Below are 18,073 nucleotides of genomic sequence, written 5' to 3' on the forward strand. Positions count from 1 at the left end.
TGGTAGGTAAGTATGTAGTGTTTGTTTTTTTTTTACTTTTAGCATGGTATCCAGGGTAAACATCGGGTTACTAAGCGCGGCCCTGCGCTTAGTTACCCGATGTTTACCCTGGTTACCGGCATCGTTGGTCGCTGGAGAGCGGTCTGTGTGACAGCTCTCCAGCGACCAAACAGCGACGCTGCAGCGATCCGAATCGTTATCGGTATCGCTGCAGCGTCGCTTAATGTGAAGGGGCCTTTAGGGAGATTCCTCTATCAGTTCTATCTTGGAAGGTGACCTTTCTTGTGGCCATCACGTCTATTCGCCGCGTTTCCGAGTTGGCGGCCCTGTCTTGCCGCCCTCCGTTTTTGGTCATTCACCAGGACAAGGTGGTCTTCCGGCTCCCCCCTTCCTTTCTTCCTAAGGTGGTTTCCACCTTCCACCTCAACGAGGACATCGTTCTACCTTCCTTTTGTCCAGTTCCGACTCATCCTCTGGAGCGATCATTGAACAAGCTGGACCTCGTCAGGGCAGTGAGGATCTATCTGGACAGAACGTCCACTTTCCGGAAGACGGATTCCTTTTTCGTCATTCCTGATGGCACGCGCAGAGGCCAACCGGCTTCTAAAGCGACTATTGCTCGCTGGATCAGATTGGCAATTTTGGAGGCTTACCGGGTCAAGAACAGAGTGCCCCCTCCTGGGATTAAGGCTCACTCTACCCGAGCAGTCGGCGCCTCCTGGGCGGTGCACCACAGGGCTTCCGCCTTACAGCTTTGCAAAGCGGCAACTTGGTCTTCCATCCACACGTTCGCCAAATTTTACAAGGTCCATACCTACGCTTCGGCGGACGCTGGCCTAGGCAGAAGGATCTTGCAGGCGGCAGTGGTGAGTCCTCTGACCTGATGGAAGTCTGTCTTTCCCACCCGTGGGACTGCTTTGGGACGTCCCATGGTTCCTGTGTCCCCCAATGAGAGGCGATAAAGAAAACAGGATTTTTGGTTGCTTACCGTAAAATCTGTTTCTTGAAGCCTCCATTGGGGGACACAGCTCCCTCCCAATGTTTCTGTTATCTGTTTTATGACTGTTCTCACGTTTACAGTTCTCAAGTTTGTGGTTATGGTTTTTCAACCTTGTTCTTTTCTCCTACTGCTTTCTCACTAACTGAAGAGTATAATGCCAGTCGGTGGGGTGTACACTGCAGAGGAGGAGCTAACTTTTTTATTTGCATAGTGTCAGCCTCCTAGTGGCAGCAGCATACACCCATGGTTCCTGTGTCCCCCAATGGAGGCTTCAAGAAACAGATTTTACGGTAAGCAACCAAAAATCCTGTTTTTTCTGCTATGGGTGCCCTTCGATGGCATGGGATTGCTTTTGCTACCATTGTACTCTTCGGTGGTACTAACCTTAGCCACTGTTGCTAATGGTTCCACAGCTTCCCAAGCTAGTTTCAAGGTGACAGGCCATGGGGAGCCCGAAGTACCCAACTTATGAATGAATAGATAAAGTGCCCATCTACTTTTTAAGATGGGCTATATTAATAGTAGCTGAAATGTGATGACATGGCCATCATTGCAAGTCAACCCTTGCATCAAGTATTTGGCCACACCTGCGCTACAAGCATACTCATAGCATCTAATTCATCACCTGTGTTTTGTACTCCAGTGATGATGAACTGTGTGCTGGAGATAGATGCCCCAAATTCATTATGTCTTAAGACAGTCCAAACCGTTTTACTCCAGATTTCTGGCAATAAGGGCTCAATGTGAATACTTTTCTGCCCAATGATGACAAAAGTATTCTGGGAGTGATCCCTTTATTGGCTAACCAGAAAATAATATATGTTTGCAAGCTTTCAGATCACAGAAGCTCCTCCTTCAGGCAGGATTACAAATGAATTAAATCGCACCTAAAGGTACCGTTACACTAAACGATTTACCAACGATCACGACCAGCGATACGACCTGGCCGTGATCGTTGGTAAGTCGTTGTGTGGTCGCTGGGGAGCTGTCACACAGACAGCTCTCTCCAGCGAATAACGATCCGGGGAAAGACTTCGGCATCGTTGAAACGGTCTTCAACGATGCCGAAGTCCCCCTGCAGCACCCGGGTAACCATCGGATTACTAAGTTCAGGGCCGCGCTTAGTAACCCGATATTTACCCTGGTTACCATTGTAAAAGTAAAAAAACAAAACAAAAAACAGTACATTCTCACATTCTGATGTCTGTCACGTCCCCCGCCGGCGTCCACAGGGTTAAAACTGCTTTCGGCAGGAGAGCTGCTAATGCAGGCGCTCCGGCCGAGAGCTTCCCTGCACTGACTGTCAGCGCCGGCAGTAACAGCGGTGACATCACCGCTGTGCTCTGCTTTACGGCCAGCACTGACAGTCACTGCAGGGAAGCTCTCGGCCAGAGCGCGTGCATTAGCAGCGCTCCTGCCGAAAGCAGTTTTAACCCTGTGGACGCCGGGGGACGTGACAGACATCAGAATTTGAGTATGTACTGCTTTTTTTTTTTTTTACTTTTACAATGGTAACCCTGCGCTTAGTAACCCAATATTTACCCTGGTTACAAGTGAATACATCCAGCGATGACAGCGGGTGATCAGCGACCAAAAAATGGTCCTGATCATTCCCCAGCGACCAGCGATCTCCCAGCAGGGGCCTGATCGTTGGTCGCTGTCACACATAACGAGATCGTTAGCGGGATCGTTGCTACGTCACAAAAAGCGTGACGTTGCAACGATATCCTTAACGATATCGTTATGTGTGAAGGTACCTTTAGTTTTCACAGAGTTTTAACTGTGTATGAAAGGGATCAATGACCTTGCACATATCTTCCTTGCTCTTCCGGATTAGGCTCACTTACTGAGCAGTGTTCACAGCTGCATACGTTGGTACAAACAGCAGAGCAGTTTACTGCAGGAAAGAGGAATGGAGGAAAATGACGACGAGGACTACGTGGCGTGTCTACAAGAAATTGATGAGATTCTGGAGTCAATAACTAGGAGAATGACCAAATGTGATTTGGAGGAGTTTGAACTGGTAAGGCTTCTTACTAAGTCAGGTTAATACTTGGAAGACTAATAATGATTGTAACTAATTGGGGTGAGTTTGAGTATTTTTGGGATCCTTACCAATACCACTGCTTGACCTCATCCCGCATAATCCTTAAATCTCTTCCTTTGTGGCTGACCACATGTCCAAGAAGGCCATTGTCATTTAGTGCCTCTTCTATGATAACATTTTGTTTAAGAATTACGTTAACCTTACGCTCCTCCATCCCAACCAGGACAAGTCAGCAGACTTCTCTGTGTCATCTGGAGTTGGGATGAAAAATTATAGCTACGCTGTTCTGGTTATGGGAGTGTGTGAGGTCCTAGTAGAGTACAACTTTACCACAGCGGACTTTAGGTAAGAAGGGTATCATTAATATTTCTATTATACGTGTCAGGCTGTGTGCCCACGTTGTATTTTCTCTATCGCCTCTCATTGGGGGACACAGGAACCATGGGTGTATGCTGCTGCCACTAGTAGGCTGACACTATGCACAAAAAAGTTAACTCCTCCTCTGCAGTGTACACCTCATCGACTGGCATTATACTCTTCAGTTTTAGCTTAGTGTCAGTAGGAGGTGGACACGGGTCTTTCATTAGACCCTTATCTACCTCAATGTGCGTCGTTTCTTTTCAGGTTTTCCGGAGGGATACAGGGTGAACAGTCACACCTATAGTCCCACAATACGGACTATGAGTGCGACGTGTACTGCCACCCCGTATCCTCATAGATCCCTCAGCAGGACCATGATCCCAGCACACAAGCGTGCTCAGAAGTCCGGTCCTTGCTCCGTCCCCCACCCACTCACCCACCAGAGCCTGTCGGTTGCGGAGACGAGGACGTCCATCAGCTCCATGTACGTCTCATTCCTCTTCAGGTTAGTAACGGCGTGGGATGTTTGAGGTGAGTATTTCCCCATCCCATCCCAGATCACATTCAAGGGGGGGTTTTGCTAGGGGCTCCCAGAATACCTCGTCGTCACTTGTAGCATGGCCCAGGATTGCTGTATTGCATGGCGACCTTTGCAGGCAGCCGTGCTTCTTCTTTCCCATGCGGCAGCTGCCACCGCTCTGCCTTCTATTCCGGCGCTGGGCCTTTGCAGGCTGCCGCGCCGCTTCTTACCCCGGCGGCCGCACTGCTCCGGCGCCGCGGTTTTCACGGCGCCCGCACCATCTTCTCTCCAGCCCCGCGGTTTTCACGGCGGCCGCACTACCTTTCCCAGCGCGACAGCCCTGACAGGCTGCTGCGCCGCTTCTTCCTGCGGCGCACTGCTCCGGCACCGCGGTTTTCACGGCGGCCGCTCTATCTTCTCCAGCGTGACAGCCCTGGCAGGCTGCCTCGCCGTTTCTTCCTACGGCGCACACTGCTGCGGTGCCGAGGCTGTTTCCTCCAGCGGTCGCCGGTCTCTATTTTAGGCCCCGGCTTCTTCCCGGGCCTACTTCCGGCGCCGCGACTCCGCCCACTTCCGCTTTCATCGGGCGGGCGTTCTGTCGCCCGACAATCTCTGTCCTGCACTCTCCGCCCACCGGCGCCATCTTGGTGCCCCTGGGCGCCCGGCTAACCCCGCCCCGCCTCTACGCCGCTGCTTGGCGCCACACATCGAGCTCCGCCCCTTCCAGAGCGCACATTCTGGCGCCCTTTTAGCGGTCACTATCTGCGGTTCACTCCCGGATTGCAGCAGGAGCGCACGCCTAAAGGTCTACTTCTCTCCGGAGGTCCACCCGCAAGCCGGACAGCTTCCTCCACCTGGAGTCCGTTTTTTCGTCTGCCGTAAGTAGCTCTGCACTGCAGACTGACAATCCCCTCTGCCCCCCGTCCCCTAACCCTCTGCCATTTTCTTCAGGGACTCTTCAAAATGTCTACCTCTAAGGGAGGCCGCTCTCGTCCTCTTACTTCTTCCTCCGCTTCTTCTGCCTTAGTCAAATACTTTGCATGTTCGTCCTGTAACTGCAAACTTCCCTCAGGTCAGTCCTGTCAACTCTGTCAGACCTGCAGCAACCCGATTGTTCCCACCGCCCAGGATCCCCCGGCCGCTCCGCTTGAGAGTGATACCCCCACCCCAAGCTGGGCCTCCTCTGTCACAATCGGTAGCGGATCTAACTCGGGTGTCTCAAACTCTGGTGTCTGTGCTTGATCGATTTCCCCTGCAGGCCCCCGCAGTAGCCAGCGGGTCGCAGGAGCCTCCGTCCGAGCCCTCCATTATAAGCCGCAAAAGATCCCGACAGGAACGCCGATCTGAGTCCTCTTCTCGTTCCATCTCGCCCCACGGTCCTTCTCTGCGGTCTGCTTTTTCCCGGTCCTCCTCCCCTGAGTCAGGCGAGGCGTTCTCTGATGCGCCCTCGGAGGACATTTCGGAGCTGGATTCTAACCAAATCGCTACCATGAGGGATATGGTTCAGAATCTCATTGGAGCAATAAATCAGACCTGTGGCATCAAGGATACCTCTGCGGAACCCGCAGATCAGGCGGTTTTGTTTAGACTGGCTAAACCACCTTCCAAGTTTTTCGCTCCTCACCCTGAATTCGAGGAGATCATGACCAGAGAAAGAGAGAATCTGACCAGACGTTTTCAGAGGGGAAAGCGCTTTGGCGTTTTATAACCTTTTTCTCCAGAACTTACCGCTAATTGGACTGTTTCTCCCTTGGTGGACCCTCCACTTTCCAGGCTGTCCACCAACACGGTCCTTCCACTGTCTGGCGGAGCATCTCTGAAGGATTCTAACGATATAGTCATAGAATTCTTTGCGAAGTCAGCCTTTGAAGCGGCTGCAGGTACTCTATGCCCGGCTTTTGCTTCCACTTGGGTTTCAAAATCCATATCCAAATGGGCCAAACAACTCCGTCCGGGCATCCTGGACGGGGCTCCATCCGGACAGCTGGCGGAGCGTGCCAACCAGATTTCTCACGCGGGTGAATACCTGGTCTCCGCCTCTCTGGATGCCGCGTCTTGTGCGGCTCAGGCGTCCAGCAATGCTGTTGCCATCCGCCGGATCGTTTGGCTCAAGGTCTGGCAGGCGGATTTGTCTTCTAAAAAGTCCCTTACCAGCCTGCATTTTCAAGGTTCACGTCTCTTTGGTTCTAAGCTGGACCAAATCATTAAGGATGCCACTGGGGCACAAGCTCTCTTCTTCCTCAGTCTAAACCTCGTCGCCCTCTTCCTAGACGGCAATTTCGGTCATTTCGGCCTTTTCGTCGCTTCGTGGCGTCAAAATTCTTTTCCCAGCAGCAACAGAGGCCACAGGCACGTCAAGAGAAGAAGACGGTATCCTTTAGACCCACTCCTTCCTGGCGCTCTCACTACTCCCAGAGTAGATCCTCCAGATCTAGAACTGGAAGATCCACCAGGGAGGGACTCAGAGTCCCCTGGCATTGGCCGAGGTATCCAAGATCCTCCTTTGGGCAAAGGTGACGGTTCTGGTGATATCCACAGTGCATATCCCTGGCGTGGACAACTGGGCCGCCAATTTTCTCAGCCGCGAGGGTCCCTGCATCACGAGGTCTTCCATCAGATTTGTCTTCGATGGGGGACTCCGGATGTGGACCTCATGGCGTCCCGTCTGAACAGGAAGGTCCCTCGGTTTGTCTCCATGTCCCGCGATCCTCTCGCAGTGGGCGCCGATGCTCTGGCCATTCCATGGTCGCAGTTCGTGCTCCCCTATCTGTTTCCTCTCCTTCACCTTCTTCCCAAGCTGTTAAAGAAGATCAAGGCAAAGGGGGTCCCTGTCATTCCGATCGCACCGAATTGGCCCAGAAGGTCTTGGTTCGCCGATATCATCAACCTACTCGCAGACGCCCCCTGGCGGCTTCCAGACAGATCCGATCTGCTGTTACAGGGTACGATCTGCCACCCGAATTCTCGGTCGCTTAGTTTGACGGCGTTGCTGTTGAGACCGCGGTTCTAAAAGCGTCCGGGTTTTCAGATCGAGTGATTCTCACCATGATCCAGGCTAGGAAGCCGTCATCTTCTAGGATCTACTATCGAACCTGGAGGGCCTATTTCTCCTGGTGTGAGTCCAATGACGTTCCACCTATGGCCCTTTCTTTCCCTTCTATCTTGGTGTTTCTCCAGGCCGGACTGGACACAGGTCTTGCCCTTATCTCCTTAAAGGGTCAAGTTTCAGCGCTCTCCATTCTTTTCCAGAAGATGCTATCTTCCCAACCACAGGTCAAGCCTTTTCTTCAGGGAGTAACGCACCAGGCTCGCCTGAATCCATGGAATCTTAATCTAGTCCTGGAGGTCCTGAAGGGCCCCCTCTTTGAGCCTCTCAGAGAGGTTTCCTGTCTTTTCTGTCCTCGAAGGTGGCCTTTCTTGTGGCCATTACTTCCATCCGACACCTCTTCGAGTTGGCGGCCCTTTCTTGTCGACCTCCTTTCTTGGTTATTCACCAGGATAAGGTCGTCTTGCGGCCTCCACCATCCTTCCTTCCTAATGTGGTGTCCGCCTTCCACCTCAATGAGGACATTGTTCTATCCTCTTTTTGTCCAGCTCCGACTCATCCTCTGGAGCGTTCTCTGAACAAACTAGACCAGGCCAAGGCAATGAAGGTCTACCTGGCTAGAACGGCCTCTTTTCGGAAGACGGACTCTCTTTTCGTCATTCCAGATGGTATGCGCAGAGGCTTGCCGGCTTCTAAGGCGACTATTGCTCGCTGGATCAGAACGGCAATTTTGGAGGCTTACCGGGTCAAGAACAGAGTGCCCCCTCCTGGGTTTAAGGCTCACTCTACCTGGGCAGCTGGCGCCTCCTGGGAGGTGCACCACAGTCCTTCCGCCCTACATCTTTTCAAAGGGGCAACCTGGTCTTCTGTCCACACGTTCGCCAAATTTTACAAGGTCCATACCTACGCTTCAGCAGACGCCAGCCTAGGCTGACGGATTTTGCAGACAGCAGTGATGAGTTCTCCGACCTGATGGAAGTCTGTTTCTCCCTCCCCTTGGGGACTGCTTTTTGACGTCCCATGGTTCCTGTGTCCCCAATGAAGGGAGAGAGAAAACAGGATTTTTTGGTTGCTTACCGTAAAAATCTGTTTCTCGGAGCCTTCATTGGGGGACAGCACCCTCCCATGTTGATGTTTTTCTACGTTCTATATTTACAGTTCAGACATCTGTGGTTGTATTTCTTTCAACTTTTCAACTTTATTGCTTTCTCCTACTGCTTTCTCACTAACTGATTTTCAGAATGCCAGTTGGTGGGGTGTACACTGCAGAGGAGGAGCTAACTTTTTTTGTGCATAGTGTCAGCCTCCTAGTGGCAGCAGCATACACCCATGGTTCCTGTGTCCCCCAGTGAAGGCTCCAAGAAACAGATTTTACAGTAAGCAACCAAAAAATCCTGTTTTTTTGGTCGCCGCGACATTGAATTAATGCAATAACGGGCAATCAAAAGATCATATCTGCACCAAAATGGTATAATTAAAAACGTCAGCTCGGCACGCAAAAAATAAGCCCTCACCCAAGCCGAGATCATGAAAAATGGAGACACTACTGGTATCGGAAAATGGCTTTTTTATATATATATAACCTAGACATGTTTGGTATCTGAGTTTGTAATGACCTGGAGAATCATAATGGCAGGTCAGTTTTTGCATTTAGTGAACCCAGTGAAAAAGCAAAGCAAAAAACAACTATGGGATTGCACTTTTTTTTGCAATTTCACCGCACTTGGAATTTTTTCCCCATTTTCTAGAACATGACATGGTAAAACCAATGATGTCTTTCAAAAACACAAGTCGTCCAGCCAAAAACAAGCCCTCACATGGCTATATTGACGGAAAAATAAAAAAGTTATGGCTCTGAGAAGAAGGGGAGCAAAAAACGAAAACGCAAAACCGAAAAAAGCTCCTGGGGTTAAAGGGATGTTTTCTTTCTTTATGCAGCAATGTTCATTTTTATATCATCTATATTTGCAGTAAAAGTAAGTTTGAAGAAATATTGGGAATATTTAAGTGCTACAGCAAACTTGTTGACATCTTAAAGGAGAAATCTGCAAAAGGTCGCTCAGCAGGCGGTAATAAAGCATACAGGAGCTTGCTATCTATGGGATTTGTTTCCACACTTTTAACAGCTTTATTCAGGTATGTTGTTTTCTGTAGTCGCATAGATGATATATATCCTGGAGTATTATGATGATCTGTCCGGGAGCGCTCTGGAGGGTTGCTCAAACTACATCATTTACATTTTCATGTCTTCATTTGCAGAGACAGCATGAAAGTCCATGAGGAAAGTCTTCGTGTTCTTCGGTCCAGCTTAGATTTCATGAGATACGCCGTTGGCATAGCACTGCAGAAAATTCAACAACTGAAAGAGACCGGGGTCACCGATGGACCTGATGGTCAGAACAGTGAGAAGATGCTCCACAGCATTTGTGAGATAACTAGGTAAAGAACAGGAACGCTCCTTAAATAGTAACTATTGTTTTGTAAAATATTTATACAGTTTATGACAGGCATAGTATAGTGTTTTGTGGATTGGTGGGGGTCCGGGTCCTGAGACCTTCATTTGTCTTAGTCCTTGTGACCAATCAGTCAAAACACTGCTCTGAAGTGTGCAGCTCCTATGTAGGCTGCTTGCACAGAGCTGTCTTAAGGGGCTCAATGGGTCGGTAAGCCAAACCTCCGACTCCACAGCCCTGTCAGGAAGTCTATGGGTCGGTACACAGCTCCCTGAGAATGATTGTACAGAACCATAGACTTATTAAACCCGTACACCATTATGTGGCAACAGCTCATGCAGGAACTACACCCTTGAGCAGTGTTTTCAACTTCAACAATTGGTGGGGTCTTTGGAACCGGACCTTTACTGATTTGACAAAATGATAGTTACACTTTAATGAAGATAATCATTGTTCGGTATTTGCAATTGATTTATAAAGACCTACAGTGGCATGTAAAAGTTTGGGCACCCCTGGTTAAAATTGCTGTTGTAGTGAACAGTTAAGCAAGTTGAAGATTAATCCCTTCATGCCGCGGCCCTTTTTCATTTTTGTGTTTTTGTTTTTCGCTCCCCTCCTTCCCAGAGCCATAACTTTTTTATTTTTCCATCAATATGGCCATGTGAGGACTTATTTTTTGCGGGACGAGTTGTACTTTTGAAAGACTCCATTGGTTTTTCCATGTCTTGTACTAGAAAATGGGAAAAAATTCCAAGTGTGGTGAAATTGCAAAAAAAAGTGCAATCCCACACTTGTTTTTTGTTTGGCTTTTTTTTTTTATAGCTTTCCAAAATGCTAAAACTGACCTGATATTATGATTCTCCAGGTCATTATTAATTCATAGACACCAAATATGTCTAGGTTATCTGAGTGGTGAAAAACAATTGAAACTTTGCTAAAAAAAAAAAAAATAAAGCTCCATTTTCCGATACCCATAGCGTCTCCATTTTTCGTGATCTGGGGTCGGGTGAGGGCTTATTTTTTGTGTGCTGAGCTGACGTTTTTAATTCTACCACTTTTGCGCAGATACGTTCTTTTGATCACCCGTTATTGCATTTTAATGCAATTTTGCGGCGACCAAAAAAATGTAATTCTGGCGTTTCGATTTTTTTTCTTGCTACGGTTTTTAACGATCAGGTTAATGCTTTTTTTTGTTGATAGATCAGGCGATTCTGAACGCGGTGATACTAAATATGTGTAGGTTTGATTTTTTTTCATTATTTTATTTAGGATGGGGCGAAAGGGGGGTGATTTAAACTTTTATATTTTTTTTTAATTTTTTTTCATATTTTTAAAAACATTTTTTTTTAACTTGTGCCATGCTTCAATAGCCTCCATGGGAGGCTCGTAGCTTGCACCACTCGATCGGCTCAGTTACATGGCAGCGATCATCAGATCACTGCTATGTAGCTGAAATGCAGGCTTGCTATGAGCGCCGACCACAGGGGGGCGCTCACAGCAGGCCTGCATCAGTAACCATAGAGGTCTCAAGGACCTCTATTGTTACTGTCCTGACACATCGCCGACTCCCGATCATGTGACAGGGGTCAGCGATGCACTCATTTCCGGCCTCGTAGCCGGAAGCGGTAGTTAAATGCTGCTGTTAGCGTTTGACAGCGGTATTTCACAGGTTAATAGCGGCGGGTGAATTGCGATTTCACCCGCCGCTATTGCACGCACATGTCAGCTGTACTAAACAGCTGACATGTCGCGTCTTTGATGTGGGCTCACCGCCGGAGCCCACTTCAAAGGGGGAAACACGACATGCGCCGTACTAGTACGGCACATGTCGTGAAGGGGTTAAATAATCTTTAAAACGTCTAAAGTTAAAGTTAAACACACGTCTTTTATATTCTATGCAAAAAAAAAATGGTCATTTTTACATTTTAAAAATTACAAATTGATGGACCTTGGTCTTTTTTCAATCTATGCAACTATGTAACTGCAGTTTTGGTCAAAATAATGGCAGTCCAATATGACTAACCAGATTAATCACTGATTTTGGAATAAATAATAAGAGTCTAAGAAAACCAACAGACACTGCATTCATGTTCTGCATGTTTTTGAGTCTGTGTATTAGAATAATTAATTGTAAGGGGTTGTGTTCAAAATAATAGCAGTATGGAGTTCAATTAGTGAGGTCAATCATTCTGTGAAGAAGCAGGTGTGAATCAGGTGGCCCTTATGTAAGGATGAAGCCAGGACATGTTATACATTCATTTCTCCTTAAACGCCTGAGAAATATGGGTCATTCGAGACATTGTTCGGAAGAACAGGGTACTTTGATTAAAAAGTTGATTGGAGAGGGTAAAACTCATAAAGAAGTGCAGACAATGGCTGTTCAGCTAAAAGGATCTCCAATGCTTTAGGCCATGTTCACACTATGCGGTTTTTACTGCGGAACCGCGGTGATTTTGCCGCTGCGGGTCCGCAGCTGTTTTCCATGCAGGGTACAGTACAATGTTACCCTATGGAAAACGAAAACCGCAGTGCACATGATGCGGAAAAACCCGAAAAAAAACGCGCTGAATTGCTGCGGAAAAAAAGAAGGACCATGTCACTTCTTTGTGCAGAATCGCAGCGATTCTGCACCCATAGAAATGCATTGATCCGCTTACTTCCCGCATGGGGCTGTGCACACCATGCGGGAAGTAAGCGGATAATGTGCGGGTTATACCCGGGGTGGAGGAGAAGGAGACTCTCCTCCAGGCCCCGGGAACCATATTTGTATTAAAAAAAAAAGAATTAAAATAAAAAATAATGTATACTCACCCTCTGAAGTCTCAGCGCTGCACGCGGCCATCCGGTCTCCGGTTTGCTATGCGACCAGGACCTTCGGTGACGTCGCGGTCACATGACCGTGACGTCACCGAAGGTCCTGATCGCACAGCATCTTTGGAACCGGACCGCCGCCTGCAGCTCCGAGGAGATCGGGACGTCAGAGGGTGAGTATATCATTTTTATTATTTTTAACATTACTATTGATGCTGCATATTGCTGCATATGCAGCATCAATAGTAGGGGTAAATCCCGCAGCGGAACCCGCAGCGGAACCCGCAGGACAAACCGCGATAAATCTGCAGGGATAACCGCAGCGGGTTTGCCCTGCAGATTTATCAAATCCGCTGCGGGAGAACCCGCAGGATAAAAAGGAACGTGTGAATGTGGCCTTAAAATGGAAAGCCAAACCAGAGAGACGTGGAAGAAAACTGAAGAATACCATTCCAATGGATGGAAGAATAGCCAGAATGGCAAAGGCTCAGGCAATGAACAGCTCCAGGATGATCAAAGGCAATCTCAAGTTACCTGCGAGTACTGTGACAATGAGAAGACGCCTGTGTGACGCTAATCTGTTAGCAAGAAGTCCCCGCAGAGTCCCACTGTAAAAAACAAAAACAAAAAAAAAACGTGCTGAAGCAGATACAATTTGCCAAAGAACACATTAGTAAAATTGATCTTTTTGGGTTCAAGGGCCACAACACAGTTTTTCAGACAACCCCATACTCTTCATTCGAGCCACAGTACACTCTGAAGACAGTGAAGCATGGTGGTGCAAGCATCATGATATGATCATGTTTCTCTTACTATGGTTCCAGGCCTATTTACCGCATATCAGAGGTCATGGACCAGTTTACATGTATTAAAATACTTGAAGAGGACATTTTGCCTTATGAGGATATGCCCTTTTGAAGAGGATATGCCCTTGAAATGGGTGTTTCAACAAGATAACGACCCTAAACACACCAGTAATGGAGCAAAATCTTGCTTCCAGTCCAACAAAATTGAAGTTATAGTGGCCAGCCCAATCCCCAGACCTTAATCCGATAGAACACTTGTGGGGTGACATTAAAAATGCTGTTTCTGAGGCAAAGCCAACAGATGCCAAAAAATTGTTGGATGTAGTCCAAGCATGCTGGGCTGGATCAACAGTTGACAGGTGGTTGACTCTATGCAACATAGATGTGAAACACATCTAAAAAAGTGGATATACAAGTAAATATTAGGTTAGTGATTCACAGGAATGCTAAATCCATAAAAAATAGTACACATTGTGAGTTTGTAAAGACAAATGCAGACACTGCTATTTCTCCTTCACCTCATTGGGGGACACAGGACCATGGGTGTAATGCTGCTGCCGCTAGGAGGCTGACACTAAGAAAAACACAAAAAGATTAGCTCCTCCTCGGCAGTATACACCCACACACTGGCTCCAGCTGAACCAGTTCATGCTTAGTGTCTGAAGGAGGCACATGGGTCTGGTCTTTAGAACACAATTTTTTATTTTTACTTTTTATTCTTTATTCCTCATATTGGATTGCAGAGGGCGGCGGGTCCCTTCAGGGTTCCGATCTGCCCAAGCCAACAACAGGCAGGAACATGGAGTGTCACCTCCACGTACCCCCTCCTGCACCTTTAAACGGTGTGCCTGAGCTTCTTTAGGGGCGACGGTTCCCTTCAGAGTTTCGATCTCCCCACACCAACAACAGACGGAAACATGGAGTGTCCCCTCCATGTACCCCCTTTTGAGCCAGGCTTATTTCAGCCAGACCAACAGCCTTACTCCATCCTATGGTAGTTAACCCCTAGGTTGTCCAGAGGAATCTATGCCGTCCGTGCGGTCCCCACTGCATCACCACTGACAAACAGCGATGATGCAGCGGTCCCTCTACACCTCGTGGACAATGAGATGGTGGATGGAGGGTTCCTGGCACCGTCCACATTGCAACAACGCTGAAGCCCAGTCATCCATGGCGGCTCCATGCTGAGACGCGCACCGCTGGTAAGAGAATCCAGGTCGGCAGTGGGCCCCTGCAGCAAATTCTTAGTACGAGCGCCTGTGATACGTGGCAGTGAAAAATGAGCCTTGTGTGGGGGGACCATAGGTGTCTGGGCAGATTTATGTGTACAGGTTGTTTGGGCCCTAAACATGGTGCGCACCCCAAGAGCAGCCCCCAGCGCAATCATGACTCACAAATGCCGGCAGGATTCTTTCTCAGAGCTCCATTCATCCGCTGCTGTGCTCTCTCCTCTGATTGTGTCTGGCTGCAGTGCGCTCCCCCGTGGCATCCCCATCCCCCCGGTAACGTTTCTGCCGGTCGCAGAAATTTAGGCCCTGGCTTGGGCCTATTCCTGGAGCAATCCCAAGGTACCACCCACCGGATGATGCTGCGTCCGTAGGCCTGCCCCCGAACTGATGCTTATCGCTCACTTCGAAATTTGCGCACACCACAACTCCAGGGGGCCACCTTTATCCACCTGATTGGCTCTCCTCAGCTGGCGCGGTGCCAATGAGATCCCAGTGACAGTCTTAAAGTGACACAGCGGACCGTTCACAGAAAAAGAGATATAAGCTTGGGAATATACTTAGCAAACCGTTCACAGAAAAAAAACAATTTTCAATGATTAAAATATTAACTTTTATTAATTAACTATTTTTTTTAAAAAAACACTCAAATAGTGTACTACAAAAAACCATCACCAAAACAACAGCAATCAATAGGAAATGCCCGGGTGGTGCCTAACCCTGCACTATGCTACATGCACCCTGCCTATCAGCGGAGGTTGGCACCCTACCTCCTGCGCAAATGGCGCCCCCGCTCCACATCGGCTCACCCTGCTACCCCTATTAGGCCCTATCGGGGCAGGATGAATATTTACCCATATATACACAACGTGCTATCTCTTTGTTATTCAGAGATTATTTTAGGACATCATGGCACTATGGGGCTGTCCCTTGTCTGTCCCTGCCTATCAGCGGGGGTTGGCACCCTAATCATGCGTAATTGGCGCCCCCACTCCTCGGCGGCGGATAACCTATTGTATCCCTAAATAGGCAGAAAAAGGCAGAGGTAAGGTGCATGAGTGCTCTAAAGTGCTAATAGATAGGAATATCAGAGTGTCCTATACATATATATATGGGTTATCTTAGTGTACCAATCATTCATAACTCATCTACACGACAAAAACAGAGTACCAACTAAATCACAGACTATATGACAGATGACTAACAACCTTATTCAAAATGGATGATACCAGTATCTTTATCAGATATATATTTACTCGCAATGATAACCCTAGGAACAACTCTAGGTATTCCTATAACAAATTTCACTAATAGGCATGTCCTTTACACAACTGTTATGATAAGGTAATTCAGTACCACAATGGACATAGAGGTCAGAGCACATACAGTGACCTGACAATAACCCAAAAACATAGAACGAGCTCTGAGACGTGGGAACTCTGCTGACCGCAATCCCTAATCCTCTCCAACCACACTAGAGGCAGCCGTGGATTGCGCCTAACGCTCCCTATGCAACTCGGCACAGCCTGAGAAACTAGCTAGCCTGAAGATAGAAAATAAGCCTATCTTGCCTCAGAAATACCCCAAAGGAAAAGGCAGCCCCCACATATAATGACTGTGAGTTAAGATGAAAAGACAAACGTAGAGATGAAATAGATTTAGCAAAGTGAGGCCGGACTTTCTGAACAGAGCGAGGATAGGAAAGGTAACTTTGCGGTCAACACAAAACCCTACAAAAACCACGCAAAGGGGGCAAAAAGACCCTCCGTACCGAACTAACGGCACGGAGGTACACCCTCTGCGTCCCAGAGCTTCCAGCAAGCAGGAAAAAACAAATATACAAGCTGGACAGAAAAAAACAGCAAACAAAATAGCAAAGCAGAACTTAGCTATGCAGAGCAGCAGGCCACAGGAACGATCCAGGAGGAAACAGGTCCAATACTAGAACATTGACTGGAGGCCAGGATCAAAGCACTATGTGGAGTTAAATAGAGCAGCACCTAACGACTTCACCACATCACCTGAGGAAGGAAACTCAGAAGCCGCAGTACCACTTTCCTCCACCAACGGAAGCTCACAGAGAGAATCAGCCGAAGTACCACTTGTGACCACAGGAGGGAGCTCTGCCACAGAATTCACAACAGTTTCCCCCCTTGAGGAGGGGTCACCGAACCCTCACCAGAGCCCCCAGGACGACCAGAATGAGCCATATGAAAGGCACGAACAAGATCGGGAGCATGGACATCAGAGGCAAAGACCCAGGAATTATCTTCCTGAGCATAACCCTTCCACTTAACCAGATACTGGAGTTTCCGTCTTTAAACACGAGAATCCAAAATCTTCTCCACAATATACTCCAACTCCCCCTCCACCAAAACCGGGGCAGGAGGATCAACAGATGGAACCATAGGTGCCACGTATCTCCGCAACAATGACCTATGGAATACGTTATGTATGGAAAAAGAATCTGGAAGGGTCAGATGAAAAGACACAGGATTAAGAACCTCAGAAATCCTATACGGACCAATGAAACGAGGTTTAAACTTAGGAGAGGAAACCTTCATAGGAATATGACGAGAAGATAACCAAACCAAATCCCCAACACGAAGTCGGGGACCCACACAGCGTCTGCGATTAGCGAAACGTTGAGCCTTCTCCTGGGACAAGGTCAAATTGTCCACTACATGAGTGCAAATTTGCTGCAACCTGTCCACCACAGTATCCACACCAGGACAGTCCGAAGACTCAACCTGCCCTGAAGAGAAACGAGGATGGAACCCAGAGTTGCAGAAAAACGGCGAAACCAAGGTAGCCGAGCTGGCCCGATTATTAAGGGCGAACTCAGCCAAAGGCAAAAAGGACACCCAGTCATCCTGATCAGCAGAAACAAAGCATCTCGGATATGTTTCCAAGGTCTGATTGGTTCGTTCGGTCTGGCCATTAGTCTGAGGATGGAAAGCCGAGGAAAAAGACAAGTCAATGCCCATCCTACCACAAAAGGCTCGCCAAAACCTCGAAACAAACTGGGAACCTCTGTCAAAAGACGATATTCTCTGGAATGCCATGTAAACGAACCACATGCTGGAAGAACAATGGCACCAAATCAGAGGAGGAAGGTAATTTAGACAAGGGTACCAAATGGACCATCTTAGAGAAACGATCACAGACCACCCAAATGACTGACATCTTTTGAGAGACGGGGAGATCCGAAATAAAATCCATAGAGATATGTGTCCAAGGCCTCTTCGGGACAGGCAAGGGCAAAAGCAACCCACTGGCACGAGAACAGCAGGGCTTAGCCCGAGCACAAATCCCACAGGACTACACAAAAGAACGCACATCCCGCGACAGAGATGGCCACCAAAAGGATCTAGCCACTAACTCTCTGGTACCAAAGATTCCTGGATGACCAGCCAACACCGAACAATGAACCTCAGAGATAACTTTATTCGTCCACCTATCAGGGACAAACAGTTTCTCCGCTGGGCAACGATCAGGTTTATTAGCCTGAAATTTTTGCAGCACCCGCCGCAAATCAGGGGAGATGGCAGACACAATTACTCCCTCTTTGAGGATACCCGCCGGCTCAGATAAGCCCGGAGAGTCGGGCACAAAACTCCTAGACAGAGCATCCGCCTTCACATTTTTAGAGCCCGGAAGGTACGAAATCAAAACGGGCAAAAAACAGCTACCAACGAGCCTGTCTAGGATTCAACCGCTTGGCAGACTCGAGATAAGTCAAGTTCTTATGATCAGTCAATACCACCACGCGATGCTTAGCTCCTTCAAGCCAATGACGCCACT

At 48.2% G+C, this 18,073-nt stretch overlaps 1 protein-coding gene across 1 annotated transcript in view; it reads left to right on the forward strand.

The window, feature by feature from the left end:
- Window positions 1–18,073, forward strand: part of FANCI (FA complementation group I) — a 163,147-nt gene that overhangs the window by 90,401 nt on the left and 54,673 nt on the right. Inside the window, exons 21-24 of the mRNA XM_069766216.1 lie at window positions 2,838–3,023; window positions 3,271–3,392; window positions 8,945–9,109; window positions 9,233–9,412. Of these exons, the coding sequence (XP_069622317.1) occupies window positions 2,838–3,023; window positions 3,271–3,392; window positions 8,945–9,109; window positions 9,233–9,412 (653 nt within the window). The remainder of the gene's footprint in view (window positions 1–2,837; window positions 3,024–3,270; window positions 3,393–8,944; window positions 9,110–9,232; window positions 9,413–18,073) is intronic.

This window comes from Ranitomeya imitator, chromosome 4 (genome assembly GCF_032444005.1).
Source record: "Ranitomeya imitator isolate aRanImi1 chromosome 4, aRanImi1.pri, whole genome shotgun sequence".
Taxonomy (NCBI): domain Eukaryota; kingdom Metazoa; phylum Chordata; class Amphibia; order Anura; family Dendrobatidae; genus Ranitomeya; species Ranitomeya imitator.